General features: G+C 42.6%; 1 protein-coding gene across 1 annotated transcript in view; it reads left to right on the top strand.

Moving 5' to 3' along the window:
* The window catches only part of LOC104072830 (E3 ubiquitin-protein ligase RFWD2), a gene marked incomplete at its 5' end in the record, with an annotated part of 73,749 nt that overhangs the window by 20,785 nt on the left and 34,432 nt on the right, over positions 1-18,532 (top strand). Inside the window, one exon of the mRNA XM_009572417.1 lies at positions 15,949-16,066. Within this exon, the coding sequence (XP_009570712.1) occupies positions 15,949-16,066 (118 nt within the window). The remainder of the gene's footprint in view (positions 1-15,948; positions 16,067-18,532) is intronic.

Genomic DNA, 18,532 nt, shown 5'->3' with positions numbered 1-18,532 from the left:
CACAGTCAGTGAAATGGGGGTTATTGCTCCAGCAGCTTTGGCTGTGATTTTCTCCCTGATGAGACTATGTTGACTGTGCTAGACTGTTCGCTGCTATTCGTATCATACTGCTCCTCCTTTGTGGAGAACATCCCTTTCCCCTTTGTGCTGAGTTCCTCTGCAGGTCCCTGCCCATCATTGGCAGCAGAAGGAGAACATGAAGCAACTGCCTTGAATGATGCTTCCTGAAAAGGATTGGAATTGGGATTTATGTGGATTTCTTGGTCAAACCCTCTGTGCTTCAGTATACCTGTTGGTAAACATGAGTAGTGATCATGGAAGGAGTTGCTGTGACGCTTTGATTTAGATGTAGCCATGGTCAGAAGTGTTGTTAGATTGTGTATCTCCATATGGAGCACTTTCCTTTAGTAGAGAGTAGTGGGTTGCCTTCAGATGTCATAGAAAACCATGCTTTAGTTGCCACTATAGAAGTAAATCTCAGGATTACCATCTAATATGGAGGATATATATGTTTCTTTTCTGGGCTCTTCACTCTGAAAGCTTTTAGATGACCAAAAGATCATTTTGGTAGCTTAAAACAGAACAAATGAGCAATAAACTGGAAATAGAGCCTATACAAGAGAGGAATGGGTATTTGGTTTGGGAAATAATTCTCTTAAAACCAGACAGGCACTTCAGGTGAGAGGGAAGGTAGCGTGTCTGGCTGCAGCCTGATAAAATCTGTTGCAATGGAGAGGGAACATAAAGAAGAAAAGATCCCTTTTGTCTGTTACTTTAATAAAATATTCTATTTGCATGCTTACTGAGTTGAAACATTGGGCAGTATAAACTGTAATCACTGTCGAATACAAAATCGGGTAATTTTGTGGTCTTTTCCTCTTTTTAAAATAGATAGGGTTTTATCCTGAAATTAGCTACATAAATCATGACTGAAGTTGTTATTGTTCTGCCTCAGCAATAGCACTGATGCCCTCAACCCATATATTTTCTAGCAGTACCATTTCCCTGCTTAAAAAAAAAAAAAAGGCTGAAAATGCATGCAGTTTGCAGCTTGAATGTCCAGGTTGTGCAGTCTGGGTGAGATCAGACTGTCAGCTAACTAGTGAGCTAAGTGTAGCTGTTGATAGTAGAGATGTTTTATTCCCAGCATGCTGTAATACTGTCAGCAGCTACCAGTGACCTTTCATTTCCCATATATTATGCAGAGATCATGTCATCAAAACTTAAGATTCCCGAGTTCTTACACTAGATGCATCATCCTCTCGCATGCTATATTTTTTCCCTCTAGGACCCACAAATCTAGCAGGTTGGATTGGGGGATGAGAGGGACTCCTCAGGGCTGCAGAGATGCAGGACAGAGACTACCTGCTCTCCAGGAGTTTCGCAAAGTAAGTGGAAGCAGCGGACAAGTACAGATGGACAGAGGAGAGCAACAGAAGAGCTGCAACATGGTCACAGCTTAAGGTTTTGTTGGGTTAGTTTTAACGTTGATCAGGTCTCCAAACCGCTTCACTGTGTTGTCACAAACTCTTGATAGTGTGGGTTCAGATGAAGTGACCAGGGCAGGGAAAACATGAGGCTGTGCTGATTTATGTTGGTTTTACTACCTACAGCCTCAGAGTTTGAGACTACCTCCATTGAGGATACAGTACTCCCTTCTAAACATTCCCAATTTTGCTTTTCCATCTCTTCCTTCATACTGGCAAAAGTGTGGCCAAAACTGAATTGCCATTTTTCTGGGTCAGCTCTTGCCCCGATCATAGAGCACCAGTGCCAGGCAGGCTTTTGGCAGCCCGAACTGAGATCAGCGTTAGCTACCAAGGGGCGAATCCTCACCGAACCTGAGGTCTCCCCCCAGTGCTGAGGTTTCTCCCCTTTCTTGCCTGCTCAGACTCTCCTCCTTATTCCCTTCCCCACTTGTACAGTGATGCTGAGCAAGAGCACTTCCCAAGAAAGTGTTTTTCCTTCAAAGATGGTTTTGCCCTACCCCAGCAGGTTTTGCATGCTTTTGAAAGATCTTCCCTGTGCACCATCGTCAGCATTACAGAATGGCATCGTACAGCTTTGAAAGCTGCTGCCTTTCTTTCATTGTTGAACAGCCACAAAACTAACGATACCGATCCACAGCATCCAGCATGCGAAAGGACTCCAGTTGCTATGTCAACAGCTTTGTTTTCATTTGCAACTATTTACCCACCCCTTAAGATCTCTGCATCGCCCTGATGCACTTAACAGTTCAAGGTCACATGTGGCTTCTTTATCAGCATTGTTCAATTTTGCTAATATACCTGGTGTCCAAGCGGGACCACTTTGGAGACCATCCTTGTCCAGTGAAATATTGATTTTTCTGCTGCAGTAACTGGAGCAGTGATTTCTCTTTTCCAAACATCTCTCTGTAGAGCTAGCCTTTCATGCTGCCTCAGATCTGGGTGACTTGCCTGCCTTGTCACTCAGCTCGGAAGAATGATGTGATATTAATGACCAAGAAGGCAGTGTGCCTTTTTGGAAGAGAATTAATGTTTTCCAGCTGAAAGCAAGGTCTTACCTTAATAGATTCGTATGGGTAAGTACTCTGTTCTATTGAAAGCCTGCAGTGGCTCAGAAAGAATCTATTTGTGCGAATATATGACATGTTTAGGGTGGAGTTAGGCAGCTTCTTTGGGCTTAAGCTACAAGATTACCTTTAGCGTACAAATTGAGCACAGTATTCAAAGGCACAGACAAAGGTTAGGAATTTCTTTCAAGCCTGTGGAAAAGTTCACAGCAGTGCTCAAAATTCAGCCTTTATGAAATCGGTATGGCATGCGGCAGTCCAGGGCTTTTATTGGACCTTACCTGCAGAGTGTCTTTTCTTTTTTGGCGGGTATTCAATAATCTTCCCCTAGTCCTTGATCTCTGAGGCTATTGGCAGGGGAAGTAGGGGACAAGGTCCATGTTTTGGAAGTGCACACTTGTCACCTTATAATTTAAACTCATTCCAGAATTCCTTGCAAAGGTTTCGTTTGTTGTAACCTTTGAAAGCATCCACAGCACTTTAATCAGTTGAGGGTTGTTTGGAGGCATCTGTATTTTTGGTCAGTGTGGTTGTGATCATATTTCTGTCCTGACAGTACTTATTGTGGGGGAAGCACTGAGCTTAGTGGGGTTGTTTAGGTTAGAACACCATCTTGAAGGTTCGATTTTAAAGTTATCCCTCTTCCTGGATGCTGGGATGTAACTGAAAGTGAAGTATCGAGCCATACCTTTTGCTGTCCCGGTGAAGACAATCTTTCTGGCAGGTAGATCACATTCTGCTTCTGCTCAGGACTGACAAGCAGGAGAACTGCAGCTATGCCATGTTATTTAAGCCTATGATGTTTGCAGTTACTTGCCCGTATTTGCACATCGGAGATGCTACCAGATCAGCCAGGCACTGCACAGTGTTGTCCTACCTTGCTGCAGCTGCTTCCTAGGAAATCACGAAGGGACACACAAACCACTAACAGGCGTGCAGGACATGTTGTACGTGCAAATTTCACACAAGCTTCAGAATTTAAAAGCTTATGTAACTTTTACTTGCACAGTAGTCTCTGACTTTTGTTGGATAAAGCATTTGCAATGAATAGTGAGTATGAGTAATAATATAAAGACCTATTGGGAGTTTCCAAACTTTATCCCAGAGGTCGTCACACTTCAGTAACAAGTGAACGAATAAAATGAACTTCAAAAGCTCCATTTGATTCTCTGGAGAAAAGGATAAATCTGTCATTAGCAGAAATGAGTGTGCTAATTGTTTGCTTTAATATTCTTTTCCTGAACATTTTGTCTTCCGACTGGTGTAGAAGTCATTTAGTCAATGTTACAAAATTCAAATTAAAATTGAAATGAGCCTTGAAATTCAGGAACAGAATAGGCAACTCCAAGATTCATTTTTTCCTCAGGATGCCAAATTGCACTTGCTACTAGCTGTTGCTGTATCCCTTAGAGTTTAATCCTTTCTAACCTCGGCAGTTTCCAAAGCTGCAGTTTTTCTGGTAGCTCATTTAAAGGAATTGCTCATTGGAATGACATCGTCTGTAATGGCTTCCTGTGTTATCTCCTGTTCAGACTGCTGCATAGATTAACCGTTCCAGCCTTTTATTTGGGTACTGTGCACACTTAAACTTTTATAACATACACTGCTTTTTCCATACAAACTGGTGAAGATTGTCACATTGCATAGGAAAATCTATAACCTGCAAATGCAGTGTAGGCTCTCATCTCAAAGGCTTTGTTTGATAGTATCTGAGCATCCAAGCATTGCATGTGTTTTTAAGGGGAGAATTTTTGAACACTTGGGCTAGGTTGAGAGGAATTCGTCTAAAGATGCCCTCTTAGCCATTTGAGTCTCAAGAAGATAACAAAAAGTAAGACTGTAGATGTGTGTGCAAATCTAGTTCCCCTTCACACCACTTATTTCCTTGCCTAGCTAGAGTGTACATTGTCTCTTTTCTGCCTTGCATACTTGTGTATCACCACGTGTTTTCCTGTGCTTATTTCCTTGTCTGCATAATCCCACCATACCTTTGGGATTTTGGCTTAAGCATTCTTTATCGAAGCTTGAATGTTAGCAATTGTGACGCTGTATTTAATATCCATCATCTCTTCTAGTGGAGTCTGCTTTTAGGGCAGTTTAGGTGATGAATCGGATCACCATCTCCAAAACCTAGTAAAAGAAGACTTATATCTCCTCAGGCTAGTGAAGCAAAATGTAGTTCTGGACCAAAATCAGGTTTGACCGATAATTTGGCGAACTTGGGTCCTCAGCTGCATATTGTAATGCATATGGCAGCAGCCTGCACTTTTCCTAGAGACCATTTGACTGCTCTGGAGCCTGTTTGGTTCTTTTTGTATGATGTTTGCTGATACGACAAAAACCCTAAAGCTGTTGCATCATAAATGTACTCCTAAAATCTTAGGGAAGGTGTTCCTTTTCATACCTACCTTTCTTAAGGTCTTAAGCCCTTATCTACATGATCTTGACCTCTTGGAGCCTGTGGTCCCTGGGAGCCTGACTGTGCTGCCCTTTCCCTCTATCCCAGCTCCATGACCTGCACAACTTTGAGTCATTCAAGAACCAGAGCTGACATGGGTTTGCAGTAAGAACAAATACTGCGTGCAATAAGTATCTTGAATCGGGAGAGATCTGTTCGGTGAATGATGTCATACTTTCGGCTTTGAAAGATGTATCCAACAGTCATTGTACAAATAAGACTCCTGGTGCTCATGTGAAAAGCTTCAGATCTTCAGAGATGTAGTCCATTTAGACAGCATGGGTTGAAGCACCTTTTACTATAAAATGACTGTTCTTCACATGTTCTGCATGTCTTAAAACTCATTTTGGACGTTGGCCTACATGCACTAGTGCATATAGAGTTGTACATGTTACCTAGTCAAGGAGAAAAATTGGATTAAGAGTGAACAGTGCATAATTCCTTTTTCTCTTTCAGACATAAAGAATGAATTCTTCCAAAAGCTGCAGGTTGTTACTGCTATTGTCTTCACTGGGTTTGTAACATTAGTAAATCTTCCTTATGTGTACTAAATATTTTGTTTCTCCGACAGTCTGGTAGAAGGCAATCTTTGAATTGCACAAAACCTAGCTATCCCTTATTCCTGTGAGAAATCTCTGTAGCTCTTTAAAACCATAAAGGTCAAAGTTTCAAAGGAGTTCTAGAGAAATCTGTTTTGCCTCCCCCTCCCATCAGAGCCCTTTTCTCAACTGATTAAGATCTCTAATGTTTTATGTCTCCTCCTTCTCTCCTTAATACGAGTCAAGTTATTTAGGGTGGAGATTTTACGGGCTGCTGTGTCAAAAGCTTTAGACAAGTCAGTAAAAAATGTCCCCAGTGTGTAAAGACCATTATCCATAACCCGGCAAATGTCATCTGTAACTTCAAGCCATAGGGAATCTGTCGAATACAAAGGTTAAAAACCCAGTTGGCAGTTCCCATCAAGGCTGCTGTTCCCTTCATCTGTTCAGCAGAGGGAGATATAGATCTTTAGTGAAATGCTAGTGTTGATAGACATTAAAAAAATAAAAAAAAAATTTTTAGTGTTAGTAAGAGATGAAAATCACTGGCTGAAGCAGTGCACAGTCTTCCCTGCAGAGCTCTGTCAAAATATTTCAGGTGCTAACCTGAAACCCTCTGCACATCCCTGAGCCTCTCCTTGGTAGAAGGAAAGGTAGAAGGTGCTTATTGTGCGTTGGTTTTGCCAGAGATTAAACTGAGGCTGCCAGACGTGTTTTAATCTAACCTCAGCTCTCTTTAATTCAGTTTTCATGGAGTGGAGCTTTCTCATGTTGCTTCCTTTGTCATTCAGTCTGCTAAACAGAATGCTGTTAGGCATTTTCCTTCTTCTCAAAGCTGTGCTCTTCCTTTGTTTAAATTAAAACCTGGGCTGGATTTGTATTGGATTCCCTAAATATGATTTTTGGAGGCTGTTGCCCATCATCTGTAAGAAAATGAGATTGAGTTGTCATCCCCAAATACCCATGTGCCTTCCTCTGCTTTAGAAACTTCCTTTCATCTCCTCGCTCACAGGCTCTGTGGCTTCCTCGCTTAAAAGGTTTCTTTTTTGTAAGATTTTGCCACCAGCAAAATAAATCATACAGACCTTGCTTAATCTTGTATAGTCTTCAGAGCATGCTGTAAGGGGAGAGCACATGGAGAAGGCTTCGACCTGCAAGGAAAATCTGTTGAACGCTTTTCCAAAGTTCAGTCCCTCTTTGGGTGGCCGTTGAATTTTTGACACCTATGAAGACGGGGTGTGTGGGAGCTCCTTGGGAGTCCGGTACAACGGTGTTTGAGACCACTTGTCTAGACAGAACTCTGGTAGCAAACATGAATGAAGTACCACATCCCAAATCGTCTCAGGCACACACATGAAACACAAAATAAGGGCATTGTTCCAGCTTGCTGCTGTGGACCAGAGCGTTGCTTCTAGAAGAGATTGCTGAGATTCCCCCAGGGCAACAGAAAATGGTTATTCAGAGAAAAACGGTTCCTTTACTGCAAAGGGAACTCCGAGTAAAAAAAGGAGGAAAAAGCAAATGCATCAAATGGGTAATTTTGTCTTAGTTATAGAAACAAAGTGCTTGCAATTTCTGCTGGAATAGAAAATTGTGAATACAAAGCCATGTCCAGCAAACACTTTAATGTGCTTGTAATGATGGCTGTTGGTATAAAATTTTCTTGTTTTATTAGGGTGGGTTTTTTTTGAAGGGAAGGTATATACAGGAAAAATAAAAAAATACCAGTTAGCTTTGCCCATGCTGCAGTGTTCTACAGGGAGATGTTGGGGTGAAATGGATTTATTTCTGCTTTCTCCTCCTCATGTGATTTGTCATGCTGCAAGTGGAAAACAGCACATTGCATTCTTCAGCAAAATGCTCCGGATAGTTTTGTCTGTCAAAGGTTCTTTGCTTCAGGCTGTATCAAACCCATTTTTAATCTCCTTCCTTACAGTAAGGGAAACGGTTTGTAAAGAGGGCACTGATGTCAACTCACTGCTTTTGATATTATCTAATTTCTTCTTCAGAAAATTCTTGTGGTAATTTTTGGTGCAGGGCTTTGTTCACTTGAATTCAAGTCCACTTTCTTTCCCATCCCTAATGCGTTGTAGCCTTTTCTCTTTTCCCAGAGCATCTATTTCCTTTATGTAGTGGAAACTATCACACTGTCTTCTCTCCCTGAAATGGCTTGTGATAGGCCAAAGCCTGTGCTGATCATATCCCATCCCAGTATTACTTTGTCAAGTGAAATAAATATCTTTATAGTGTTTCGATGGCTGGAAGGCTTCCTCACCATTCTTTGTCGAATGCCCGAATACCACCATGCATTTCTATTGCTATAATAAAGACCCTTTTTTTTTCTCCATACACTCTCTTCTGCCCTGGAAGAGACCCAAGATTAAAAATAGCCTTTTTTTGTGGTCCCTGCATGAAGGTTCACATGTCTTGTTGAGTTTAATTATTCCCAAAAATGGAGTGTTCGACTGTCCTATATCCCCAGTCTTCTCTCCAGAGCAAGACCCACATATGGATGTTCAAACTCCAGTCTGCCTCTCTGCCACAGGGGAGATTAAATCTCCACCCTAAACTTTTGAACAAAGCCACCTCAGTGACATGAAGATCTCCAAGTGCTGTTGTTTGGTAGTACAGGCTTGACAACCATTAAAATTCAGCAGTTCTCCATTTTCTTTTTTACTAGTAAGAAAGAAAGAAAAAAAAGAATTAAAGGAGAACTAAGGTTGTATGGCAGTGCCTCGTGCCACCCCCATCATGTAGGAGTAGGTAGACAAAACCTGAAAGATCTGAGAAGCCAGAAACTCATGCAGCAAAACACAGCCTAAACATTAATGCTGTAATGCTGAGAGGTGAGCTAATGCCTTTCCTTCCTTATGTCAATAGCAAATAGCTTAAGCAAATTTGGATTAAAAAAAATTTCTCCCTAATCCTTTGACATAAGAGTACCTTTCAAGGCAGCTAAGATGAGGGAAGAGTTTACAGAATCTCTGTCTTTGGAAATGCTCAGAGCTTGACTGAGTAATAAAACACAATTATTTAACTTGGAAGTTGAATCCAACTTTGCAGTTGGCCCTTCTTTGAGCGGGAAGTCGGACTGGCTGGATTCGAGAGGTCCCTTCCAACCTTCGTTGTTCTACAACTTTCAGGGCCCTTGAGCAAAAATGGATTTCAAACAGAAACTGCAGTCTGCGAAGGCTTCCTCATAATTAAATCCTGAGTTGTCTTTTGACCAGCCTTTGATGATATCGCTGCCTTTGTGGGGAGGCTGTTTCCTGGTGTCGAGGTACGTAGAAGATCCACTGGAGAGGTTCCACTTCCTTATTAATAGCTTTTTGGTTAGTCTCTAAGTAAGTATGCAGCTTGTTAGATGGCTTTGAGGTCAAGAGAGTGCTGAGGCTTTTGTAGGTGTCCTCTCAAATTAAGGGAAATCTATTTTAAAGTGTTTCGTCTTCAAGGTTTGGGTTCTGATAGCAGCTGTCTGTCTTCTCAGGTTTTTGAGAAAGTGCAGCACTTGTTTACCTGGCCCTTGTGCAGATTTCTGGAAGGACCGAGGCATCCAATGTGCCAAGTCATCTTCAGTGTACTGCAATATAGTACGCTGTAGTACAGTGTACTACTGTTGATTTGAGTTTGTTTTTGAATCAGGATGTTGTCCCTTTTTATCTCCTTCCTCTTTCTCCTCACTAACAGAAGAAGAAAAATTTTTAACGGTGAAAACTGAGGTTGCATGTGAGCCTCCTGATTCTGTTTCCGTTTTTAGTCTAGCCAAAGGCTTTACCTCTGAGGATGCAAGCTTCCTTTTTATAGCAAGAAATCACACCGAGCCTGGCTGAAAGAGATGTTTGGTTAACCCATCTCGATGTTAAAGTTCTGTTCTTCTACTGCTTGTTTATCTATGTTCAACAAAAATTCATTAAGATGGCTTGCGCTCTCCTTTATGGCATGTTACTTAAGGGAATAACAACGTGTGCTCTTTCCTTTCACCTAGAGACACCTGAAACACAAGCTTTTGAACCACTGGGCTCTGGACACTTGAAGGCATAAGGATATGATTATATTTTCCTGCTAAACAAGTTGCCTAGATACAATTCTAGGTAGTTTTGAAGGCTTCATTCTGGCCACTCTGTGTGATGAGTAATCTTGCTTGTGCTTGGTATACAGAGGAGAAACAAGTGAGAGGAAAGATCAATTTCTATAGGTAGATATTTAAATATAAATAATTGAACTTTAGCTAACCCCTTCAATATGTATGGAGCAATGGGGGCTTCCTTCAGGATCTCTGAAATCATTTTTTAACGAGTGAAAGTAGAAATGGAATCAAACTCCATAAAGTCATGCCTCTCATCTTTCTTTCTGATTAAAGATATTTTGTGGGCTTTTTTGTGCCCTTTTATTCTGTTGCTTTTTTGGTTTCTTCAGGATAACCTAACTGGAGGCAAGCAGGGGTATCTTGCACCAAATTTGCTCTGACTCAGTTTAAATCTTTTTGAACAGTCATTTAAATACACCCCTCAGACTATAAATGTCTCTCATTCTTACTACTGATATACAGAGTTTCACTGGTGAAAACAGGCAGCCTTGATCCAAGGTGGAAGTTCATGTGGAGGAAAACAAACAGACGAAGCTGAGGGAATCATCAACTGAGGACATGAGTTAGTAGATGCAACAAATCAGATCATCATGGTCAAAGAAGCACAAGAGAAACACATTAAAGGTTACGCTCTAGCCTGTGCCTCTGTTTTAGTAAGACATCTGTAGCACAAGGCATGCAGGACTGCAGGCTGTAGCCAGAGCATTAATACATGAAATTAATTTGACCCCTAAGTTTGGTACTGAAGATCTCTTTTGTTTAAAAAAGAAGGCCAAAATGTACCTTGATAACACAAGACTTCTAACAGACCACTCAATTAACATCTGGCTCCTCACCCTAAAACTTTGGTTTTGAATACGGGCATCTTCTTGGCTGTAACATTCATCTGACGTGTAGCAGCAAGCACCACTTATATTCTCAAGTGCATAACCACTGAAAAATCCGAGTAATGTGAATTACTTATTTTTTGAATGGATCAATAATCTAAATATTGAACAGTTGAGAAATACGCATTTCTAAATGATTGAAAGAAGAAAAATGGTCATTGATTCTCCAGCAATTCAGTTTTTCAGAGGAGAGCCACAGAACCTTTGCATGCAGCTCTTGGGGCTTTCTAGTCATTACATCCATTGAATATAAAACTGTTGCACTGCAGGTAAATTTTTCTATTGCTGTCCTTGCCTTGATAGCCCTTCGAGTAAGTGGTCAGGGAAAAAAAAAGCCTTGGGGGGGTCTGCGAGTTAGCTCGTGCTGCAGACTGGTTAATGTTCGTGGTGAAGGCGAGTGTGAAGCACATGTCTCAGAATATGAATGTTACTGGGAATTGCTGGGTGCCTGGAGAGTTAAATCACTGCTTTTTGGGTTGTGTGTGTTGCTACTCTGGATGTGATGGTACTCAGTGAAACAAACTGCTGCTGTGTGATGCTCTTTCCTAACCCTTGCCTACTCTTTCTGGAGTTGTCGCTCCTCAGTACATTTTAAGAGCTTTGCGAGAGGTGTTGTGAGCCTAAAGCCTGCTAGTAACAGCTGTTTTGTGAATTTTATTAACAAATCTAAGTGTAAGGAAAATCACTTTTGGCAAAAGCAGACTTTGCCTTTTTTTTTTGTTTAAACAACTAAAAATCCAAGAGCAATTCCATCCTTCTGAACAGCTCTGAAATTCTCTAAGATGCTGCTGGCTCCATTAGCAATTCCCAGCTCTCTTTTTTTCTTCTAGAAGTTCTTAACCTGATTTCCTAAGATCATGTAACCACATCATCAGTTCGTTCGCTGTGTCCCTATCCCTGCAACCAAGCTGAGTCCGAGGACCGAGATTGAGAAGGTGCTGAGCACTTCACCTTGTACATCACAAAACCATCCTTCCCTTTCGCCCTGCTCCTGCCGGCTGGTGTCTTGTGAATTTATGAGCTGCCAAGCAACGAGGGATGCCATCCTTTGCTGACGCAGGTTATATTTACTGGAGAGGTGGTGAGATCTTTTGGAAGTTTGGAAAAGTCTGAATTCTTGATTAGTTGTCACTAGACAGCTCAAAGGTGAAAGCAGTGGCCTCTTAAGGGGGAAGTAAGCAGTTCTTGAGCATTCTGGAAAAGCACTATTTAAAAACTTAGGCTTGTGGTCGGAGACCTCTAAGCAGCAGTGGCAGAGCTTAGCTGCCCTTTTTGCCTTCTGAGATCACTTTAAAAAAAAAGGATAATAAAATACAGCCTGCCAGCAAACATTTGAATTCAGAAGGCACAGCAGCAGAATTCTGTCATGCTCAGCTTCTGCAGTGACATTGAACTAGACAAGAATTGCTTCAGAGTGTTTAATTTGTTGTGGTATATATACATGTTCCTTCACATTATCTCATATATATTTCAATTAAGCCTGAACGCAGAAGAAAAAGTAAAGCAGTGAGCTCTCGCCGAAGAGTTAGGCATGAGGCTTTTAACTGTGGAAATGTCATTTCCAAGTTGAAATTGTTCTAAGTGAGTTTTCTGGTTGGGGTGGAAACTGTAGATCTGCAAAAAAAATTGCCAAATGATGATATTAATGCTTGTGTTTGAGGAGCAAAACAAGAATCAAATACCCCTGTGCGTCGCTGGTTAGTGGTGGAGTATGCTCCGTGGTCTTCCAGGGATGCCAAGGGCAGGAGCCAGCGGTGGGTGCTCTTGCAGAGTTCGAGAAGTGTTTGATTCCCCTCAACGCCCACTTTATTTTCCTTACCTTCATCTGGCTCTTAGGATTAATTTGTTTTCTGAGCTTTCCAGAGCACCTCGCCTCGGACCCGCTGGCATGCCCGGAATGCTGCCGATGGCAGATCATTTCAGCTCTTCAAACTCCACCAGGCGAGGCTGCTGCCGGGGTACCTGGGAGTTGTATTTTTCTCATTTAGCTTCATTTTGGGGCGCTCTGCTTCCTCAGCAGATGGCATTTTTATCATGTTTTCGGAAAGTCCATATGGCCTACAAGAGAGAGTATCTCTTTAATTGTAAAACATGACCACCTGTTCTGATTTTAATGAATGCAGTGAGCATTTGTCTTCATATATCTACTTAAAAATAGCTGCTTCAATTGAATTTAAAAAAAAACTCAATTGGGCACCAACATTTCGGCTGCTGAAATAATCAATTAATAATTAAGTGGCTAATTTTAGAACCCACTGGCCTTGCCCGTTCCCTCGGACTCGTTGTGATCAGAGCAGACAGTGATTGATTGCCCTGCCGACGCCGAGAGGCACACGCGGTGCTGGGGCCAGATGCCGGCAGGCTTCGAGCTGTTTATTGCGATATTTAGAAGGTGAATGCAACTTTGTGTCTCTGCTCTGCAAATGGACTTGTCTCTCCTGCTCTAGCTTTTTCCTCTTCGCATTGCTCCAGCTGCTTGCACACAGCTATCCGCAGGTACCCCTTTCCCTGCCACCCTCTGAAAGATAAAATACGCTGCTCAAAAGGTATCCTAATGACTGGCCAGCTGGAGAGGAGGCTGAAACTGTGAGCAAAAATAGGCTTGAAAGGCTTATCCACTAACTGGCTCCTAACAGAAAGCCCTGCTAGAATCATTCTGCTCATTAAAATAATAATTGCCAGTTAACTGTTTCGTAGCTCCTGCAGCAGGTACACCAGCCAGATGAGAAAATGTGGAATTTTTTTTGGCTCAAGCTTTCAGGGAGTTGGAAGGGACCAGGATGCTCAAATCTTATTAAAGGAGTGTTAACGCTTAATTTAAAGTCCTTTTGAAAATTAACCTCTTTATTGAATAAGCCTGTCGCAACATCATCTTGTTCTAAAGTTAATTAAAATGCCCAAATGATTTTGGTCAATAGTGTCGGCTGTTTGGAGGGTTAATATTGCGGAGGTAGAAGAAACAGGAGCATCTGAAAGAGTGCTTGGAGGTACAGCGCTTCCCAGTGCTAGCGGTAATGGGCACAATAGCTGCTGGGTTTCAACACAACTGGGTAATTCGACAGTTTGGTGCAAGTAGTGGAGAAAACTTGGTGTGGCTGCTTGGAATGTCTGCTTTTACACGGCAAGGAGGGAGACAGCTAGAAACCTCTTACCAGAGGAGTCACCGAACCCATCGTATTATGCAGAGAGCAAGATGCTGGAAGCAGTTAGCAGGGAAGGCGACTTGCTTGCTTACCTCGTTTCACTGAAGGTGTTTCTGACACAGCCCCCCCGTCCTGCCACGGCCACCAATTAGCCCGTTAATACGGGTTAGAAGCTACCCTTGCTGGTCTGACGGCAGTTGCTGGAGCCTGATCGATGTAAATCCAGTTATCTCTCAAACCACATGGGATTTTGAGACAGCTGGGTGTTGTTTGTACGACTGAGAGCCCTGCTTTGGAGCACTGTGCAAGTACAAAAATAACCGTAGCTATTGGCATTTAAATTCCTTTCCATGTATTCTCTGTGATAAACTTCCATTGGTGGGGTGTTATTTCAGTGGGAGGAGGGTCAGAGCAGTTTTCAGCTGACGTCTGGGTATCGCAAGTTGCTTGGTGAGAAAGGCGTCTAGCTCGGTTTCCTTGCGTGTATGTGGCCTTCCCTCCCTGTGCTTCCAGAATAGCAAGGGATAATTAAATGAAGTTCAACATTAAAGGCTGAAAGTCAGGAAGGGAGAAGCTTATTAACCTTGTTGAGCTGGAAAGAGCGCTGGGGGTGTTTGGGGCTTGGGTCTCGTGGGGTTTTCTATTCTTATTTTTCTGTTTTCTTGGGAATTGACACTTAGTTATGCAGAAAGTAATAAGTATCTTTAATTCTGTTACGATCTCTTTTATGTGGTTGTGGCATTGCAGCACATCTGTGAATTAAATCTTAAGAAGAACTGGAATTTAGTCTGTTCTCTCATTAGCAGAAATGCTAATTCTCTCTTAATCGGTAATAAAATCAGAGAGAAGCAAAAAACAAAAGTATGGAGGTTACCCATTTAGGGTAAGCATGAGAAATTTAATCCCTGTTTTCCATGATCCCATTTAAGTAGCAAACAGACTGAGTTTTCAGCCTGTGGTTCTTCAACAGTGTTGCAAATGAGTGGTTTAGAGGCTGCTTAAAAAAATCACCGTCAAAGGTATTAGCAGAAAGTGATTTTAATAGAAATTTATAAAAGCGTGACTTAACAGAGTTTGATGGCAAGGTTCACTCTATTACCTACTACACGAATGAAGTATAGATCATAAGATTTTAGCAGCACTTAATCATTAACTAACTTAATATTTACAAAGTAAGTGTTAAGAGTCTACTACAATCACAACTTAATTACAGATTATGCTTACTATTAGTTCACACACACACAGACAGAAATATATGTATATAAATATACAAAAGGTATACCTGTTAAAAATTCCCCTCAAGTTCAGTGAAGAAGTATTCACGTCGAACACGTTTGTCTCGGCATTTCTCAACAAGTGAGGGTTGAGCTTCGAGGAATGAAGGGCTTCAGCCCAGGTCCCATCATCAGCTTTCGGTGACAGTCCTCTGAATACCACAGACTCGAGAGGTGGCGAGCTCTTGAGAGGCATCCCACTCAGAGAGAGATGCTGGGCGCAGCCCACTGCGGTCCAGGAGAGCTCAAAGGGTCTCACTCAGGACCACCGTTTATAGGTTTGAAGGATGGTTGGCTTTAGTCATCCATAAATTTCCATCGCAGCCACAGTCCCAGGTGGTAATTACTAAAAAATTCTCAAGGTTTCAGTGTTGTTCTACTTGACACCTGGGCCAGACAGTAAGAATACATTCCCAGCCTCAGCCATGCAGAGTTTCTGATAATGTTTCAAGGAGCCCTCAACCGCCAGACTCAGCACACCAAGGCCGAGGTTTCACGGGAATTTCTGAGATCAACAAGCGGCCCAGATCAACAAGCGGCCCAGGAGAAGGGGTCGGGGGGAAATGCACCACCACAAGCAGTTTCCCAAGAGGGGACAGATTGAGGAAGGAGAAGGGAGTGCAGGGAATTAGAAATGGCAATTAGAGTGGCCGGGCAGGGAGCCAAGAAGGCAAGGAGGAGAGGCGAGAGTCCTTTTAGCTGCTGGCTTGCACATGGGCCAAGTGGGGTTTGCGGGAGGACACATGCACGTGCACACCCATGTGGATGCACCTTTTTCCCCTCGCTGACTCTTTGAAAGACTGCTTGGACCTTTACAGACTGAATTTTCGGGCTGTTTTAAGAAGCCTGCTTAAACACTCCTTTGCTATAGTGCAGACTTCATCCTAGACGAGGCTTTAAGTAACACGTGGAGGCTGCAGGCAGGACTTTTGTGAGCTGACTATTAGAGGTCCTGTGCATACTTCCCATCTGATTAAATTTTGCCCCTCTTCTTTCTCATCTCCAGATCACTGTGTTCACTACTACGATCTTCGCAACACTAAGCAGCCAATCATGGTGTTCAAAGGGCATCGCAAGGCAGTCTCCTACGCAAAATTTGTGAGCGGGGAAGAAATCGTCTCTGCGTAAGTATTGCCTTTTATGTAGGCTAAAAACCTCGTAGCCCTTGCTTTCCGGCACTCTCTGGGGCCGTCGTGCAAGTTCACCTGCGTGGGTGGGTGCGCATGCTAGCTGCTGTGCTTTTGGGAAGCAGATCATTGCTTTTTTCTAAGACAAAAATAGAAACTCATTCCTGGTGTCACTTGGCTCTGCTCTATCTTGTGGAGATGAAAAGCTTAAGAGGAATACAAAGACAACTAGATGCAGCTCCTGACCACAAGCCCTCACTTTGGGAAGCTGCAGGTGGACTCTCTGTTTACAAAGTGCTGTGTGTGCTGAGGATGCTCCTGACATGAGACCACTCTACTGCTGTAGAGAAGGCTGCTGGCAGAGCCCTGAGGATAGTAATCTGTGATAGTAAACAGCTGATGAGCAACAGAAGTGATCAAATGGTGCTGCTATGTCTGAAGAGGAGTTTTAACCACAGCCTGAAAGCAGCTCGAGTAGGACTGACTGATCTGTCCTCTGCTCATTTATTAATCTGATCTGTGAAGACCCTTTTTAGGATTATATTTGGGTTAGGAAGTAGACAAGGAGAAGTTGTCTTTTATGGTCTTAACATCATGCAGCTTTTCAGCCAGGGTAGGCCATAAGGTCTGCTATGGAGACCCTGAAGAATAATGTTCTACAGATTCTGTTCAGTTATGTGACCAGATGTGTCTGTCCCAAAGCCAGATGTGGCTGCCTCAGTTCTAGATTTTCAATCGTGTGGGAATGAGTGTGACTATCAGATCACATAGTGAAAGGCTTGAATGACTGGCTACAAACCTCTTCAATACACCAGAGGTGAGCCCCTCTTACACGGTGGGGAAAATGCAAGCAACCTTGGGGGGGCTGCAGGGGAAGCTTTGATCTCAGAACACTCATGTATAACACTCAAGGGCAGCAGGGATGGATCACAGGGGTAGATCTAGTCCCAGAAAGTACACTTGCTACCTTGTACTGAGCCAATGATTATCCAGCTTGGCTCTGTCCCATGTTTTCATGCACATTTTTTTCCCATTTTTTTCTGCCCCCTCTGTTTTCACGCGATTTGCTCCTGAAGCCAAAGCAGAGCATTTTAAGGTGTATTCAGGCTGCTAGTGAGTTACTCTGAGCAGAGCTGTGTGATGGAAGATTCCCTGGTGGCTTCTGGTACTGTTTATATTTAATCAGCTCCTCTCTTCTTATTTCCATTAACGTTATAACTCTGTAAGGGTGCAAATTCATACCTGGAACACAGAGGAAATTAAATTTAATGCTTTGAACCAAATCTGGGTAAGAAGAAAGTGTTTAATAGAAGCAGGAAGAGGCTGGGAGTGTGTTACAGCCGTGATCAAGTGGAGCATCATCCATGGGATGTTTCAGGACAGAATGGCCCTGTCCTGCTTGAGCCGACCATCTGAGAAAGCTTATCCCACAGTCCTGGGGGGAATATCGATAGAGCTGTCAGACTTGGACAGGCGACAACAGGGTGAGAGGACTAACTGGAGGGTTCACATATCTTTTTCTGCATGAACAGAAAAAAATGTTGGAGAGAGTAGATGATTTTTCATGTCTGTCTTTTGCAAATTGAGGAGAGGAGACAGCAGTAGTGATTCCCAAAAATCAAGCACTGATTTCTTTTAAGAAAAAATTATATGTATATTCAGATTCTCTAGATTTCTAGCGAAAGCTGTTTCATAGATTGCATTGATTTACTTTGCCTTGTGGAGTTAGGTTTTGACCTCAAGGGTGTTCAGAACTGCCTGGTATTTAGCACAACACATTGATTGCAGTGCTGATTTACAGAGAGACAGATTTAACAGCAGCGCATCCATGATATTTTTTTGGAGAGGGTATGAAAGCAGAAGAGCAGTGTAACACCAGCGGGATCAATGGCCTTTTCCTCTCCTGGCATTCCAGTGGCGAATAACTTCCTTCTTTTATGGCATGCTTATCCTAAACAATGCAAACATGGCTAGAGCTTGATGGGAGTTTGTTAACAGTAAAAGCATTCCATTAGTAATAGACTTTAAGTGGTTTTATTTTAATGAAGAGATCTAGAAAGTATGCTACTAAAATAGAGAGGTTAAGTGCCTATATATATGAGGTCTTCTTGATGGGTTAGCTAATAGCAGAAGCTGTCACAGGAATCTGACAGCCTGTAGACCAGGGATTAGTCTTTTGCTGCTTTACCCTGCCTTCAGAAAAGTTTAGTTTCCCGGCAACTCTGAAGCATTTAAAAGCAGCATTTTAAAAATACGGCTGCCCTAATAGCACAGAAAGCACCTCCCTGTCCTTGTGGGCCAAAGAAGCAGTAGTGTGTACCTTTTTGCCCTTTCTATGAGCTACGCTGCTACTGTGACGGTAAGGACAAGAGAAGGGAGAGTGAGCAGCAGTGTAGGGCAGGGATGGACATGGAACAAGCATCAGGCGGAGAAGCTGAATACTCTGTTTTAGGCCCCCGCAGT

The sequence above is a fragment of the Fulmarus glacialis genome, unplaced genomic scaffold (genome assembly GCF_000690835.1).
Source record: "Fulmarus glacialis isolate BGI_N327 unplaced genomic scaffold, ASM69083v1 scaffold7732, whole genome shotgun sequence".
Taxonomy (NCBI): Eukaryota; Metazoa; Chordata; class Aves; order Procellariiformes; family Procellariidae; genus Fulmarus; species Fulmarus glacialis.
Note: the sequence above shows the minus strand (reverse complement) of the source record. Positions and strands in the feature narration are given on the sequence as shown.